This window comes from Thamnophis elegans, chromosome 4 (genome assembly GCF_009769535.1).
Source record: "Thamnophis elegans isolate rThaEle1 chromosome 4, rThaEle1.pri, whole genome shotgun sequence".
In the NCBI taxonomy this organism is placed as follows: Eukaryota; Metazoa; Chordata; class Lepidosauria; order Squamata; family Colubridae; genus Thamnophis; species Thamnophis elegans.
The window spans coordinates 26,960,255-26,978,790 of record NC_045544.1 but is presented as its reverse complement, the minus strand read 5'-3'; the positions used below and the strand labels follow the sequence as shown (position 1 = coordinate 26,978,790).

The 18,536-nt window shown below is 35.0% G+C and overlaps 1 protein-coding gene across 1 annotated transcript in view; it reads left to right on the top strand.

The window, feature by feature from the left end:
- Positions 1-18,536, top strand: part of ASCC3 (activating signal cointegrator 1 complex subunit 3) — a 216,684-nt gene that overhangs the window by 92,196 nt on the left and 105,952 nt on the right. The window contains exon 14 of the mRNA XM_032216493.1: positions 9,329-9,463. Coding sequence (XP_032072384.1) covers positions 9,329-9,463 — 135 coding nt within the window. The remainder of the gene's footprint in view (positions 1-9,328; positions 9,464-18,536) is intronic.

The window sequence follows — 18,536 nt, the reverse complement described above, 5'->3', positions numbered from 1 at the left end:
ACTCAACAAAGGACAAAGTTGATCAAACAGGGGTAAGAACTGCTACTAAGACCTACTTTGTGGCAGAAAGAACACAAACTCAAAAAGGAATGATAATAAGATATCTAAACAGAAAAGAACCAGATCTTCAAGACACTTGCTTAAAAAAAATGCGAGGATTGAAATACAAATTTCTGGAGAGATGCTATTGCAGAGGTTAGGTGTCACAACAGAGAAGGTACACTTCCTGAGACCCTTCAGATCTCATTGCTTTAAGGATGGAATCAGGCAAGCCTACTCTGTTAATTCTTACAGGGCAGGTAATAACCATGGGAGAAAAGTAATCCCTGAAAATTCCATGCCTTTGCTTGAAGATCTTTATATGCTACAACCAGCACCTTGAATTTCACCTGAAATTACACTGCCAATCAGAAATTACATAGAGTGCTTTAGGCAGCTAAGATGTCATATTCCTACTAGGCACATCCATAAATTCCCATGCAGCCATTTTTTGAACTAGTTGCAACTTTAGAATAGTTTTCAAGGGCAGCTCCATAAAGAATGTATAGCAGTAATCCAAACGAGGTAATTAAGGCACAGTGACTGTGAAAATAAAATCATGGTCCTTGTGCAATTGATACACAAGACCAATCTGGACAAAGGTCTTCCTGGCTAGAGCTAGATCTGCTCTTCGCGCAGGAGCTAGCCCCCACCCCCACTCCAATATGCACCAGTTCTCTCTCTGGAACTGCAGCTGTGTTTGTTTGTTTGTTTGTTTGTTTGTTTGTTTGTATTATATTTACAACTAACTTAAGACAACAAATATATCCAGTCCATGAAGAACAAAGATGGCAAATAGTCAGTTCTTAAAAACCTGAGAACCCACATCCACCATGTATCAGTCAGCGTTGAGCCTTTATCTCTCCTTCCAGATCTTCACAGCCTCCAGGCAGTAGAAGAATATTTTAATAGCATTTCTTATCTGCCCAGTGTAGATAGACAATATATATTAATAATCCATTAATACAAATAAAGTGTAGAATACATTTCCACTATTGTATCATGAATCATTTTTATCTTCAATATAAAGTATCAAAAATGGTACAAACATGAATCATGTGAGTTACTGTTCTATCCCCTTAATTCAATCTCCAATAGTACAATGTTTGCAATCATCCTTACTGAACAATCACGGAGAAAAAAAATTTTTTGATGTTGCATTATCCTAATATTAAGACCAAAATAATTGATTTTTGCCTACTTTAAAAAGCAGTTGTCCACTGGTTTACACAAAAAGGACGTTGAATATTATTCTTGCAGTCATCAAATAAATATTTAATATGTGTATATGTGCAATTATCTGACACTATTAAGCATTGTTTTAGAACTGATCCTTAAACAAGATTACAGAATTTGCTAAGGTTCCAGTGGAATCAATCAGTGCTCTAAATATGGTGATAGGTACTGTGCTGATGGTAATAAATTATATCTAACATTTTATAATTCCACAAGTTTTACTTAAAAAATTACTTTTTGGGATGGAATTGATTCTGTTCAATGGCCTTCCATCTAATCTAACTCAAATTATGTAGGAAGTGAATAATGAAAAAGAGCTATAAACAAAAATAACAGATGACATGAGATATTTTGTTTTTGACCCTTTGACACATGTTCCAGTTTTAATCAGCTTTCATGATTTATTATAGTGTTATACTTGATTCAGTTCTGAAGTAAATTTAAAAGAAATGTAGATATGTTTGTATGCCATATGTTGGCTTTCTTTTATTATGATTTCTCTTAAACTAATGAAGTCATTCCATAACTAATTAGTAGCTATAGTGAGTGTGCATATCAGTAAATCTCAAAGTATGTGATCAGACGTATTAGTACTTTTTTTTTGATAGAGGAACAAGAGACCAGATTATACAACTCTTTAATTCAAAATTAAAGATAAGTAATTCAGATATAATCCTTCTGAAGGAAATATCATTAGAATACTGCATAAGACAAAGATATATCTTGCTGACTGACAAAACGGAAGAAGATACCACTTTGGTGGACTAAATTGGAAGAAGAGATTTTGACTTTTAAGCAGAAGATATTTTGTCTTAATTCAATTCATAACACAAGATTTTTTTTCAAAACACAGAAGATTGAAATAGATACAAATGGAAGGAACTACACAGTTAACCTCAAAGGAAACCGGGGAAGATACTATTTCATTAGGCTCCAGAGGTATTAGACATTTCTAAATTTATAAACTGATAGGTTAGGCATTTTAAACATGGAGCTCAGGTGCCTAATGTAGGAATATAAATAGGGCAAATACCCTCTTCCCCAGAAAAAAGAAGATATTTCATTCTTTAAGGAAATTAAAATTGTATGTAATTTATTTACAAGAAACACATATAAAAAGAAAGATAAAAAATTAATGTATAAAAACTAGGGAGAGAAATTTTAAGGAGTTGTTTTGTACATACGGTAAATCCACAATTGCAACAAAAATGATATTATCTGATGATCAAGGCAGATTTGTGGGAATGTAGATTAATTTAATAAAAGCATGTTTTAGAGTTTAAACTCCAAACAAAAACAAATGTGTATTTTTCGGAGGAAAAATTAATGGAGCTGCCATATAAAAGTTGGCGCCTAATGGGAGATTAATCTGGCCGCAACTATAGAACATCAACAAAATGGATCTAAATGATGCAAAACAAACTACTAAAAATATTATTTGACATAATGGATACTTTTGAATTGATTGATATATAGAGATATAAAAATGGTGAAGCTAAAGATTTTTTTTTTTTTTTTAGAAAGACATCAATCTGGAATAGCCATGTTTTGGCTTTCAAAAAGTTTGGGCACTTGTGTTAATAAAGTTGAAATATTGCCAAAGAATGTTTCTAACCATAATCCAATGACTTTAATATACAAGAAGAAAGCTAGAACTTCTAAAAGAAGACTAAATGAAATATTATCTAAAGGTAAATTAATAGTGGAAGAATTAAAAATAATTCTCTTTTTGAGAAGGACCTCAGTAAGGATACTGATATTAAAATAGTATGGAATACCAGCAAAGCATTCATGTGAGGACAGTTTATTCAACAGAACAATAAATTTAAATCCAAAAAAGACCAAAAAAATTGCAAAGGATTCTAAGGGATATAAAGGCAAAGGAGGATGAACTAATGAGATCCCCAGGGAGAAAAAATATCTCATTTCAATTTAAACTCCTACAATATCAACGTTCTATGTTAATGGTGAGAGAGATGGAAATAAAATTGAATTTTCATAAATAAAGGAACTTTGAGTCAGCAAATAAATCAGGGAAATTGCTTAGGAAGGAGGGGGAAAAGAAAATTTACAAAACAAAAAAACTATAGTGACCAAATATTCAAGAAAAGTTCATCGGTAGTATACATACTACAAAACAAAAGAAATTTCATCAACGAGAATTTTTAAAGAAACAAAATTTACTGAACTTAACAGATGTCCAGGGATGAATGACGAAGTGGACCAATAATAAAAAGGGAAATTTGGACTGCTATAAGTAAAGATAGAGCCCCTGACAGATTATCTTCTCCTTATAAATATTTTGAAGATGAACTTTTATTACCTTTGCAAAATAATCATGAACTCCATTTTAGATAATAGATACTGGACAGTTAAACAGGAGCACATGCAGCACTGATTCCTAAAGTAGAAAATTTGTTGACTTTGTCAAAAATATATATAGGCCACTGCATTACTGAATAATGTTTATAAGTTATTCTCAATAGTTTTAGTTGAAGGACTGAAAAATATTTTACATTTTATCTATGAAGACCAATGTGGTGTTTTATTTACCTAAGAAACAGTTAAGAGATAAGAGAACCAGATTAATGTAGTGATTAAGGTACTGGCCTACAAACCAGAAGACTATAAGTTTTAGTCCTACCTTGGGCATGAAAACTGGCAGGGTGATTTTGGGCCAATGTCTTTTTCTCAGTCAAACTGGCCTCACAGAGTTGTGGGAAAATAGGAACAAGGAATATTGTCACCCTGACTACTTATAGAAATAATAAAGGCAATTTTCAAATACCCAAATCAAATAAATAATAATAGAAATGTTGTTAATGTATTAGAATATGTGGACTAACAGAATGAAAAACAAACTGCCTTAATATTTATTGATGCTTAGAAAGCTTTTGACAATTTAAAGTAGAGTTTTTGGTTAAAAATTTTGGAAAGTATAGTTTTTTGAGAGAACGTTGTTAGACGGGTGATATATACTTGCTTTGGTACAGCAAAACAAGGACATACATAGCAACTGAAATGTCAGAGTGGCATCAGAATGGGAAGAAAACTATGGTTGATTCACATTTTATTGAATATAATATAGCATGAGAAGAAAATACAATAGACAAATAATGTTAGTATCAGGAAAAAAATGAAAAATATTCAACATTCTTCAAAAATACATTATATTACCTTGATTAATCTATTAATTGGGAAACTCAACCTAGACTGGATTCGCATGTGACTGTGAATATTGATGCAACAATAACAGGGTGTCTTGCTTTTGGAGTATTATTTGCAAATATTCAGGTTAAACGTAAGTGTTATTAGTGATGGACATAGTTATTTCTATTTTTTTAATCAAAGATATAATATATTTTTAAGCCCATGTTTTGTTGCTCGAAATCATAGCAATGGAATATTGAGATTTCTTTTGCATCTTGATTTATCTTTTTTTCTAATAAGTGTTTCTATTTAATGCATTTATTATATTTTAATATGCATTTTTATAAGGCATGTGAAATAATCTTTCTTGGAAACTAAGGTGAAATATTTTTCAGGCAATTTAATAATTTTGTTATGTTTGCTAAAATTCAAATTTGTAACTCCTGTCATATTAAAAGGAGGAGATTGTGGCATTTTTGTTATATTTTTAGCATGTTATTCATCCTCAGGTAATTTCTGAATAACAGCCAAATTAAAGATGAGTTCCCAGCAGATGTTTTCTCTAAATCACCCCTGACAATTTTAGCTAGTAATGCTGTGCCCATAGATTTTTCTAACTATCCTATATTTTGTGTAGAAAATTATAATGAAGCACTGTAGTAGGTAAATGCCCAAATCAGTAGGCATTTGTATGCTGTTCTCCCACATTGGCAGGTGGATCAACTAGAGAAAAGACACCTGGATAAATCAGCTGATACAGGGTTTGCTACAATTTATATACCTTAGCAAATGTTGAAGAGCAGCTCTGTAAATCCAGACAGCAAGAAGTAAAATTTACACAGCACAATGAATACAGATTCCTTGCTTATCAGCTAACTATTTTATGGGACTGAAAGGAAATGAGACTTTTAAATAGTGTACCTTTGGGTGGCTAGGTACTATAATACTAAGGGAATATTTTGCAATTCAGAGAGGAATGAAGTTCCTAGTTAAAAAGATATTTATCATTTGCAATGAGCATGAATAATGATATAAAGGAAAAGGGCTCAAAGCTGATGTAAGATTTTGAAATAAATGTTCTTAGATTATTATTCCACTAGCAACAAGTTGCATACATGCATCAAAAATATAAATATTAATCCTTTTTAAATCTGAGTATTTATTAAAAATATGACCTATGAGCTCAATTTCATATTTTTCAGTAGTATTTTCTCATCTGTATTCATGCAAGTGTGGAGTATGTCTGCACACAAGCTCAATTCTCTCTGCGTTTCAGATTCCATCACAAAAGTAAAATATATGTTCATTTATATTAGAAGCACTAAGCCATCAGTGTCTCAAGTGTCTGGCATAAGGTTACAATCAGAAAAACAGACGTGGAAAGGGATTGGCGGAGAGTGGTTTTTTAATATTTCTGCTATGCCAATCCTCCAAAATAATTATCCTTATATATGGGCGCCCTACTAAATAGAAAAAGCATGGTGTGGGAAGAGGATTTACAAAATTTGAATAAAAGCATTAACCATTGATGGGAACTCCATAGCACCACCTCCAACTCTGAAATGAGCTTTTCAGGAAAATGCCACAGAAGATATATATAGCCTAACCTCTGTATACACACTTGCAAAAACGATCTTTAGTTATAGGTCATCTATTCAATTAAATAAAAGATCAAGTATATTGTAGCATATATATTTGATGCTTTTTTGTTTCCACATGTAAGATAATACTTTTACTTTCTTTATTTTACACCAGCAATCAGCAAAACAAGTAATTAAAGACAATTAACAGTTTACCATTTTCATACATCTCTCTGCAAGTTTTGAATCCATAAAGAGAAACATCTGTGGAAAAAAATTGTTTACTTTAAATGTGGCATTCACAATTTTACTTCTTTGTTCTATTCAGACATCCACTTCAAAATCTGAAGAGGTGTAAATGATTCTCTAAATCAGAGTAAACCTGCTTATAAATGTGTTAACACAGGGTTGTATTCTACCCAAGGCTTTTTAACCTCTGTATTAACAATATTGCAGGATACCTGTATACTTAAGATACTGATATGCCAAAGAGCCATGATATTATCTATTTATTAATCTATTTATTAATAAATTATAAAATAAAGCTGATGGATAAGAGAAAACTTCCAGTGGGATGACAACTGATAGCTATATTGTTAATATAAAATTGGAGCATCACTATAATGACATAGCAGAAATGTCCTGTGTCATGCATTTACAAAGTTTTTGACTGAATTTTCAAGCCTGCTGGGTACTTGTGAAGATAGCTTATTCCTAAACATATTCAAAATGCTCTGGTTTATGTTCCAAAGCTAATATTTATTTATATTCACCATTCTAGAAGCATTTCAAACTTGGAACATTTCTGTTTCGGGTTTTAAGATGCACATTTTTAACTGGGTGCAGAATGTTTCAAATTCAGAATAAAATCTTTTGAATTTGAAATGTTTGGCACACTTCTACCTCCTATCAGTCAAAAAGATCACATTCAAAAGAGAATCTTAGTGGAAGTTATGTGATTGATCGTTTAAGTAGTAGGAATCTTTGTTCTCGTGCAGTGTAAAATAATTTAGAGATAGATTGTACACCTTAGCAATCAAAATTGAATTTCTGTCATATATTTGTAAAGAGATTTTTGAAATGTTTTAGTTTAAAATGGCTTCTTATAAATATCATTATTGTATTATTTCTTTACACCAAAGACTAGTTAAAAAAAACAAAAATTCTTTCACCCACCCACGCACCTACCCAGTATTCTGCAGTGCTAACCTGGAGACATTTCCTTTGTGCTTTGCTTGCATATTTTGTCATTTAAAAGTTTAGTTTTCCTGAAAAAAGCTACACAAGCTCTCGGCTCTTGAGACACCGGGGCTAGCTTTGAACTTCAGAGTACAGATCTAATTACACAGCTTGTAGCTGTGGAACCACTTTTCTCTATTCCAAATTACTTTTTCCAACTTATTTGCATAATGTAATGCATAGAGGTTAGCCACTGAAATAAAAAATTATCTTGACATAGTTAGGACAGGCTGTGTTAACCCTCTTCTGTCTGTGATGTTTAGTTTTTAAAGCTCATTTTATATGCTGAGTAAAAGGGATGCCTTTTGGAAAAAAAAAGATTGGTCTTGGACCAATGCTGCTCAATTTTTTTCTTCCTTATAGTATATTTTGGAAGTAATGATAAATGAGGCTTGTATTCTACATGATTAATTCCTTGCTGATGCAGGAACTGATGCTATTCACATATTCCCATCTATGTATGAGATAATGGAATTCCCAAATTTTAACACTCACCACATTCAGCTTTAGCTTTCAAAAATTCTTCTCAGTTTACAGGCTTGTAAAAAATATGTCTACTGTAAAGAAAGTGGATAGATATCCATTTCCTTTTCTTCAATTGTTAGAACACTGTGTGATTCATTGAAATTTATTGGTAGCAGGTTGAAGTCAGACAAAAGTTGTTTTTTGTGCATTGCTTATTGATTTAAGAATCCATTGCTACAAGATGCCAACTACTGGCTCTTGGACTTGTTTTAAAAGAAGAATTTGTGATTGAAAAGTAGATGATTTTATTCTATTGAAGTCCCCTTTCTAAGCATACCTCTTAATGAGAATTAATTATTATTTTTTATTTAAAAGGTTATATGGCCACCCATCTTAGAGCACAACTCTGGGTTCATAACAAAATTAAAACCACGAAGCAATGAAACCATAAAAACAAAGACTAAAACATAGTGCTTCAATAGTCCTCCTAGGATGCCCCAGTCAAAATCCATAGGCTCACATCACTCTACCTTAGCACCTGGGAGAAAAGCCAGTTCTTTATGGCTTTCTGGAAAGCTAAAAGGATCAGGATAAAGTATTCCACAGGGTAGGGGCAACCATAGGAAGATACACTTTCAATATTTTAGGGAATGGAACATGCCCATTCAGGTAACTTTGTAGGCAAGCAAATTACTTTCAAGGGAAGGCAGTCCCACAAACAACCAATCCCCATGCCACATAAGGCTTTAAATGGATAATCAGCACCTTGTATTGCACTCAAAAGAAAATCGGGAGCTAGTGTAGCTTGCACAACAATGGTGTGACATGGACAAACTGAGAAGCAGCCAATACTGTTGTACGTTGCCTCTCATAACGTATGGGTAGCCTTCAAGGGTAGTCCAATGTAGAGCACAGTGCAGTAGTCCAACAAAAAAGTGACTAAGGCATGAGTAAAATGAGCAAGACCTCCTTGTCCAGGAATGTGGGTGGATAATGACTCTTTGTAAAAGTCCAATAGGCGTGGCTTCCACCTGTTGTTTGAGAACGATCCGTAAGTCCAGGAGAACCCCTAAATTTCATTCCAGCTCTGTCCATGGAAATGTCAAGGAATAAAGGTGACAGTTCACCAGACCCTTGAGGCCAGAAACCCAGCCCCAGCACCAAAAATATTAGCATGGGGCATTTTTAGTATTTTAGTCTTTAAATACATATCACTTCAGTGTGCATACCAATGTTCAGTATCTATTTTTATTTGAGATTTCTTCTCAATTTTATGTGCACATGATTATGCTTTACATTTTAGGAGTGCCAGGGATAATTTTATTTTAACATTCCATTATATAAATTCTTAAAAGTATTCCAGTCTGCACACCATTCATTCATATGATACATTTTTCATAACTGTTCCTCTCTAAAAGCTAATTGTATATTATAATTTCTAAATACTTGTATAAACATATTTATGTTGCTATGTATTCATATTCATGTCAATATGTACCAGAAACATCATTGTTAACTTCCTTTGGATTAGAAGAATTAGCTTAAAGATGCCCACAAATCTTCTGTTACAGAAAAATAAATATAAAACTAACATACATTATATCTTTTTTTGTGCCAAGGTGATGGTATTTGTTCATGCTCGAAATGCTACAGTCCGAACCGCTATGGGTCTTCGTGAAAAAGCTAAAAACAATGGTCACATTTGCTACTTTTTACCAACTCAAGGTCCTGATTATGGACAATCAGAAAAGCAAGTAAGTGACAGTTTTGCTTTATTAAAACAAGAATCTTTTATATACACATTCCCGTCAGATATAGTAAGAATGTATAAGAATCAATGTGGTATAGTAATTAAGATGCTGGAATAGGAGTTAACGACCCATGTTCTAGTCTCCCTTAGACACGGAAGCTGTCTATGTGATATTGTCCCCTAGATGGGGAGTCATAAAATACCTGTCTACAAACCCACACTCTACCAGTGTGGCAGATTATGATTCATAACTATCAATGAAGAGACTTTCATCTAGCAGTAGATAAGAACAGCAGAAGGAAAAGAGAAATCTTCCCTAATAATAAGAAAATTGTTTTCGCTGCTTTTCTTAATTATTTTTTCAAGTTTTTTTTTTCAACAAGCAGAGTGACTTAATAACTACCACTCAAAATTAATGTATGCATTTTCACCTACATATCCAAAGAGTTCCTATGTAGAATAAATGGGGAAGCATATAAATTTAATGAAGAATATCTGCTGCTAAGTATAAAAATTATTGGGAGGATTGCTTAAAGCTATTGCTGTTAGCTTTTGGGATGTGCCCTTTATCTCAGCTTCAAAAGCTGTCAGCTGTGTAGAAAATGTCACCAATCTGTTACATTCCCATGCCATTTTTTGTACTATTGTCACAAGACTGAAACTGGCTTGAGAAAAAGCATTTTGCAGCATAGTGTTTCTCCTCCACCCTGGTGGCTACAGGCAGTTTGGACTACAACTCAGCACCAAATATTATAGGTTTTGTATTCTGGGCTCCAATCTGGGTTGGTCCCTGGGACCAGAGATTTTGTCTTTCGAGCTTTCAGACTCGTGTTGGAGCCCATCTTCAGGGATCGTCTCTCTAGCAAAGTGTGTGCTACTCCATGTGTGGTATTTATATGGTGCCTGTTGTGTGTGGCTAATTGGATGCGATCCTGAAACATTATCCTGGGACACATATATTTCCCTTCATTTGTGGATTATACTCTAATACAGTGATGGCAAACCTTTTTTTACGCCGTACCAAAATTTTGTGTGAAGATACTATTGCGCATGCACACATGCCCATACCATTTCAATCCTCCCCGCCCACCTGTGCATGCATGCGTGACCCCCCCCTGCTATGTGCATACTACCCCTCCTCAGGCTACAGAGGCTTTCCTGAAGTGTGTCAAGGGCAAAAATAGCATCCCCTGGCCCCCAGAGGCCCTCCAGAAGCCGGAAATGGATCGTTCCCGAACTTTCGGTTGGCCTGTTGTGGACATTTTTCACCCTCTCCAGGCTTCAGGAAAGAGGCTTTACTGAAACCTGGGGAGGGTAAAAACGGCCTTGGTGCGCCAGAATTGACTGCTGGCGTGCCAGCAAATATGGCTCTGTGTGCCATCTGTGGCATGTGTGCCATAGGTTCACCATCTAGAGAACACTATGCATCCTGGAGAAATACCAAGTCTCTTACTGCAATGGCCCCTGAATCTGTCAAAGACACAGCTTCCTAATCTGTGGTGTAAGAAAAATGGGGATTAGGGAGCATCTTTATTTCTTGAAAGAGGTATAATTTGATTCAGCATCTAGTTTCCTTGGAATATAAAACTGAAGAGAAGCATTTTCATTTCTTTGTATAATAAGAGAAAGAGCTTTTTTTATTAAGCCATCTCATTATAGCCCTTTATAGTACAGGTCAGTTGTCCCCTCTTTTTAAAGAAAAATGCTTGTTTGATTGGGTCCAACTGACCTAATTTGACATTCTACATAGTGGTTATATTTATATTCTTCTTATTTATTTTGAGGGAGAGGTTTTAATCTTGAGCTTTAGAATCACATTAGAGATTTTGTTCTGGCGGAAATTCTGTTTCTAACATGAGCAAGTTATGTCAGGATATTTCCATCATCACCCCTTTCCTCCTTCCAAAAATTAAACATAAAAGTAAACCTACCCCATTGCAGTATTTTCAATAAAATCAGGATAACCCTTCCCATTTTAATATCAATTTGGGGAGAAATGTAGTCTTCTTTTCAAGGAAAGACAACAATGGAGAAATTTTATGAGCTTCAGTATCTTACATTAGCATACAAAGTGAAATGGAGCTGAAATACATCCCTTAAAAAGAATAAGGATATTAGTATCTAACTTTATCAGTTATTTGCTACAATTTTTCTTCATAAGCTTGCCAGTGGTTGCAGGAATTTTGTAGTTACTTTAAGCTAACCAAACCAAGTCCCTGTTCTCATTGCCTAAATCAACTAAAACAAAGCTAATAAAGTTTCTGCCTTATTAAATTACACAATACTTATTCTTTACTTTCTTACTTCTTTCCAACTACAATGCAAACCAAAGGTCACTCAATAGCTCACTCATTAGAAGAATATGTTATGTCAACTGATAAAATTTCACAATTTGAGTATATTCAGATTATTTTTTTCTATTGGTACTTCATGACATGCTTTTCTAAATAAGATAAATTTGTTCAGTAATGTCTGCATCTTACTTAAAGATTAATATTTCCTGTAAGTGATGGCTTGCTCCTCAATTCCTTTAGTTGCTCTCTCATTAGAGATAATTAATGGAGATATTTTACTGCCCAGTGAGACATGTGAACAAAAGAGATGTTTTCATCCACTGAAGCTTTCAGAAAAGAATAATTTATAATTCCTATCAGGATTTGGCTCACTTATATAGAAGATCATAACAAAATGTACATCAAAGATTTGATTTGGATATAACCTTGTTTAATCATTCAGCAGCTGGCTGCTTTTAGTCACCTTTGTATATTTTTGCTATAAATGTTCATAGCAACTAAATTTTGCTTTTTACAAAACAGTATAATGAATGTATGAAAAGAAAAGGTTTAATGTATGTATACTAAGATGTATAACATACAAACATACTTAACATACTTAGTAGTATACTAAGATGACAAACTGTCAACAAACTAGGTTGTTCTTACCCCATATATATTGTGGTACATTTCTACATCTGTTGACCAGTTTCAATCTGTTTCATTTGGGTTTCAGGCTAGGATTTAGTACTGAGACAGCCTTGGTCATGCTTACCTGAAGCAGAGCTAGGATGGAAAAGTTGCATCCACTCTTATGTTCCTTGATCTCTCAGTTCTTTCGATAATATCAACTTCTCTGCGTCCAGATCCAGTCAACGTTGGGTGGAGATTAGAGATAGCAACAGCACTTAGACTTATTTACCACTTCATAGTGACTTACAGCCATCTCTAAGTAGTTCACAGAGTCAGTATGTTGCCCCCAACAATCTGGGTCCTCATTTTACCAACCTCGGAAGAATAGAAGGCTGAGTCAGTCTTGAGTCGGTTAGGATCGAATTCCTGGCGGTGTGCAGAGTTAGTCTGCAATACTGCATTCTAACAACTGTGCCACCATGGCCCTTACAGGCTCAAGACAGAGTTTCTCTCTCTCTCCGTCTCCCTCTCCCTCTCCTTTTTCAACATCTATATGAAATTATTGGTAGGGTCATCCACCAGTTTGGGGTTCAATATCATCAATATACTGATGATTTCCAAGGCCAGCGAAGTGAGGCTATAAAAGTTCTAGAGGCTGTGTGGTTTTGGATAGGCAGGAACCACCTCTGACACAAACCTACCAAAAGCAAATGGCTGTGAGTGTTTTGGCTCTCCAGATCCGAGGATATTCCACTTTAAGGTTGTCCATTAAATGAGGGTCTTCCTGAATTTACAGCTCTTGTTCAACAACTTGTTGGCCAAGATGGCCTTTGCACAATTTCATCTGTTGTGGCATTTGCATGTTTTCCTAGATTAGGAGGCCCTTCAGAAAGTAGCTTATGCCTTGATCATCTCATGGCCTGCCTACTTCAACGCACTACACATGGGCTGCCCTTCAAGATCATTCAGAAGACCCAACTAGTCCAAAACTCAATGCTGCAGATAGTGATGGCACACCTTGGTATGTCAGTGTAACATACCTTTAGCACTGGTTGCCAGTTTGATCCTGGGTGCCATTAATGATGTTAATTGTTACCTATTAAACTCTTCATAGCATAGGGCCTGGTTACTTGAGGGACTTCCTGTCAAATTTTGCAGGGGTGTGTGAGTGGGTATGTAAATATAATTGTATAGGTAGTATAATGTGTGTGTATATACATACACATATACATACACACACATACTGTATACATATATTTCATTTCTTACCTTAGGGAAGGAATAATCCCAGATCTTCAGATGGGTGTTCTTCATCTGTGAACATTTTAAAAATGGCTTTATGATTTTGATTGGCATCATCCTTTGTACCTAAAAGCTTTAGTTGAAAATAAATTGCTGAAAGTAACTGCTTTGAGAAATTTTATGTCAAAATTTATAGGTTGTATTTTAAAATGCAATACAAAATTATACTAATTCAGCTTATTTACCGTAATTGTTCAGCTTTAATGTTAATGCAGGTATAAATTGACAATAAGTATTTGAATTGAACTAAATGATGCAGTAGAGGGGGATTTTTTTAAAAATAAAACCCTGTTATCAGACATAATATACTATTGGCTAAGGAAAGGGAGGAACTTCATGTTGCACCCAGAAAATACTAGAAACTTCTGAAAAACATTAACGTTCTGAAAAATGCTGTTTTAGGGTATCACTGTCCCCATGCAACTAGAATTGTGATCCTTGAACTCTTAAATTGATAAAATAGTAATTTACTATGGCAATTAATTTGTCTGAATAATTTGTTTGGGACTTCCAGTCTACTTTTGTTAGTCTGAATATACAGTGTCTCCAAATAAGGGAAATAGAAGAACAATAGATACTATTTTATTTGAATCCTGCAGACAATAAAAGCAAATCAGAATAATGTACTTTGTATGAGAACCCAACTTCTCATAATTCTGAGACATGTCCATGTAGTTTTCTAGACAGTAGAAATACTCTGTTTTATTTTGGGGCTTTGTTTTTTTGACTTCCAACTAAAAAAAAAAAAAAAAATTCAAAGAATCTTATTCAAATGTATCTGTTGTCAGGATTCCCAGTAATACCTCCAGAATTGTTGTGTTGATCATTTGTTGAATTAATCCTGAGAATTTGAGAATAATACAGTTCGATGGTTCTTTTGTAGTGCTTCTGAAATGTTTTCTTTCTTAGATAAAGGTAGTTCAAAATAAATACTGTTCATGGACTTGATGTGAACCTTATGCAGGAATTGTAAAATGAAGAGGACTTTTTGACAGTTTTCTTCTTATTGTGTTTGAATTGCATTGGAAATGTAATGCTGGTGGTACCAATCTTAGACAACTGGTTCTGGCATATTTAGCTAATAAAACTCTCCATATCTGAACTTTAAAAAATGTCTGAGGTGTTGTTAGACATTTTATTAGTTGGCTAATTCCAAAAAGAAAACTAATAACTACCCTAAAAATTAGAAAAGTGCATAAATAATGTACATAATAAGATGCATCCTGAGAGTTTTAGAATCCAATAAAATACTTTTCCCGCAGTTCTCTATAAGGTAACTTCAGAATATAATTAAAGATAGCTTCATATAATCTATATATAAGATAGCCTCATTTTGTGTGTTTGAGAAAGAGAGAGTGGGAGAGATACGCATTGAGAGCCATCTTGTGGCTTTCTTGTTATTACATATTTTCTTGGTTGTGTTTTTCTGTATAAGTGAATGTGCTGTGTTTGGAGATGCCTTGATTTAGGGTATCTGTGTGTCATAATTGCTTATTGTTTCTCTAAAAATCTAGAAAGGTAACTACATGCATAATAGTTGTGCATATAATTGAATAAGACATGTTATATTTGCCAAAACTAGGTTACTAAATTCTAAAATTCAGATATTTCTAAGTGAGACCCAGTGTTATAGAGGCACTGTGTCTTCTGTGGGTAATCTAGCAATGCCTCACTCTTTTTAATACCCGGATAATTAAGTGTATTCACTGATTAACGTTGATTGGACCCTGGAAAACTAAAGTGCTTTTGTGTAGTATCTATTATATGTTTAACATAGAATATCCAGCAGATATTTATTTTAATAAAAAATCATTTGAAATATTTATTTACTACTATATAGAGCAGGTTTAGTGTAGTGGTTAAAGGCATTGGGCTAGAAACTGAGAGAGTTCTAGCCAACATGAGTTTTAACCAGCTGGGTGATGTTGGATCACTTACTCTTTCTCATCTATAGGAAGAAAGCAATGGCAAACTACTTGTAGAAAATGTTGCCGATAAAATTGCATAGATTTATCCATGTAGTCACCAGAGGTCAAGATTGATTTGAAGGCATTAAAACATTGAGTCTTTATTCTTCGGAATAAAGCTCTTGTGTAGTGAAACTTTGCAGGCTCATTCTTCTTTTAGGCTCATTGATGGCAATCACTATAACTAGCTTTGCTGAGATCATCATCAATATAAAGTAGACCAGCTGACTAGTGGATAGTTGTGCCTGCTTGTATTTCACTTGTGCTCTAGTTGTCTATGAGTCTTTCCCCAAAATTGTGACACCACCCACAGTTTATCCTAAGGGCCTATTAGACTTCTCACAGCAGTCCTCAAGCTACAACCACTTGTTGAGCGACCAGGAAAAATTATGATGGTGCTGAATAAGGTGAACTTATTATCAGTCTGCAAAGTTGCAGTGATCTCAGCATTCCCCACATGATTACAACATTGCAGCTAGCCATTGTCACATGATTGCCATTTGCAACCTTCCCTGCAGGTTTCCCACAAGCCAAGTCAATGGGAAAGCAGCAGGGAAGGTGCAATGGAATGGAACACATGGGTGACCTTGGGGAAAGGGGAGCTGAGATGCTGCTTAGGAAACAATCAGACAAGAGAGGCAGGAATCCACAATCATTAAGAATCAGAGAAAGATATTAAAGGAGAACCTGCCCTAAGGTTTGCACTCTCAGACATGCAAGATTATGTAAATGTAAACCTTACAATAAAGTAAATTTAGCCCATCTTTCATGTTTCCTGTCTGGTTTACCTAGGAGGGCTGACACAAGATCACAAGTCGTTCCTATAAGTCTCTCCTGCATTTTCTCCTGACAACTCCCACTATAGAATATGAAACTCCAGGCAACCCAAACTCCTCCAAACCTAACACTGAGCAACCATGTGTACAAGTATTGATGGAGATTCTCAGCCATGGTTGTCCCAAAGGTGCTTTTTTTTTTCAAAAGGCAACTGGACTTTCTGGTTTTTCTTTGAAGACATTTCGCTTCTCATCCAAGAAGCTTCTTCAGCTTTACACCATTCTGGTGACCCTGGTGACACAGATAAAGCTACAGGTGGCCCTAACGACCTGCTAAAAGAATGCAAATGTCCAGTTGTCTGCAAGGAGTATAAATCCTTTAATTCCCCATCATCCAGTCGGAGCTGAAGAAGCTCCTTGGATGACAAGAGAAACGTCTTCAAAAAAAACAGGAAGGCCAGTTGCCTCTTGGGAAAAAAAGTACCTTTTGGACCTGTGTACAAGCAACAACGATCCTGATCGTAGCAATAGCAATAGCAGTTAGACTTATATACCGCTTCATGGGGCTTTCAGCCCTCTCTAAGCGGTTTACAGAGTCAGCATATTGCCCCCACAGTCTGGGTCCTCATTTCACCCACCTCGGAAGGATGGAAGGCTGAGTCAACCTTGAGCCGGTGAGATTAGAACCGCTGAACTGCAGATAACAGTCAGCTGAAGTGGCCTTCAGTACTGCACCCTAACCACTGCACCAACTCGGCTCTCGTAGTTGCAATTGCTGTTGTAAGCTAAGGACTACCTGTAGTTTACTTTATGTCATCAAACGTGGACAGAATACTAGAGCCTCTTTATTTCTGTAGTTACACAAACACACACACACACACATTCACACTCACACATACCAATACAGTAGGCTTGTAAAGCAATAGTATTATCAACAAGTAAGAGAGATATCTCTGAACCAGCACAGTTCACTTTATTGATCTTCTATCCAATATTGCATCCTCATCTGATGGAGGATAAAAAGCACATGTGGTAGGTGCAGGCTTCACTATTGGGGGTTGTGGATGGTGAGAAGAAAATTAAAGAAAAAAGTGCCCTGCAATGTGAGATACATACAGTATGGGTCTTGAGGTGACAGGTATTACAAGATCTGGGTGTATGCCCACAACACTACTGGCTAGAATGAATCAGTTTGGGACAGTCTAAAAATACTTTTGAACAAATAATGCTCCTTCCCCGGGCAAATGTTTGTTGCATTGAAAGGTTCTTCAATTGGCAAATTGCATATTGGACAATATTCATCATAAGGCAAGTTTTAGCATTGAAATTTGTAGCTGTCAATGCCTGTATTGGGTTTTCATTAAAGGCATTTATTTATAACCTTGTTGTTTACACAACGTTGAACAAATAGAATCAGAAACATCTATAACTGTGATAGAAGTATGAAGATTATAGCAGTATTGACAATCCATTGTATTATGAACAATACTAAATCAAAGTAGCAAGCTGTCAGTTACGCTGTACTGCCTTTCTCCAATCGGTTGCAGGAACACACTTTCTTTCAAAATACTTCCAAAATAAGTATATTTGAAGCCCTCTGCCATCTTTTATTCTTTGTGAAATGCCTGTTTTATGTTAATAAATATACTGAAATAAATATCTGAATGTTAGGATTTGTTTTGCTTTGTTCCTATACAAATTGTGTCAAATTTTCTGACATTGCAGTTTCTCAGTACATATCTCAAGAAACTAATAGCCTTGAAATAATCTCTGTGGTATCCATACAAATGAAATAGGAAATACAGATAAGGGTTTAAACTACTTATCCAGTTTAGATACTTTAAATTCCTCAGTATAGGTTGCTCTGAGGTGTGCCTTTGAATGGACCTAAAAAGTCGGTTTTGGAGTATTATTTTCTGTGTTGACCTCAGAAAATATTTTTTGGGGGGGGAGTAGAGGGGATATTTTGTAGCAAATAGTGGTTCAAAATTAGGAAGCATTTCTTTTCAAGAAATAGGTTATGTATGAGTGTGAGGATTCTAGGGGGGGGGGACCCACCCCCTTCCACTCTCCTTCCCATCTGCCCAAGAACCATTTTTCCACTAAACTCAACAGAAGAGTTTCAC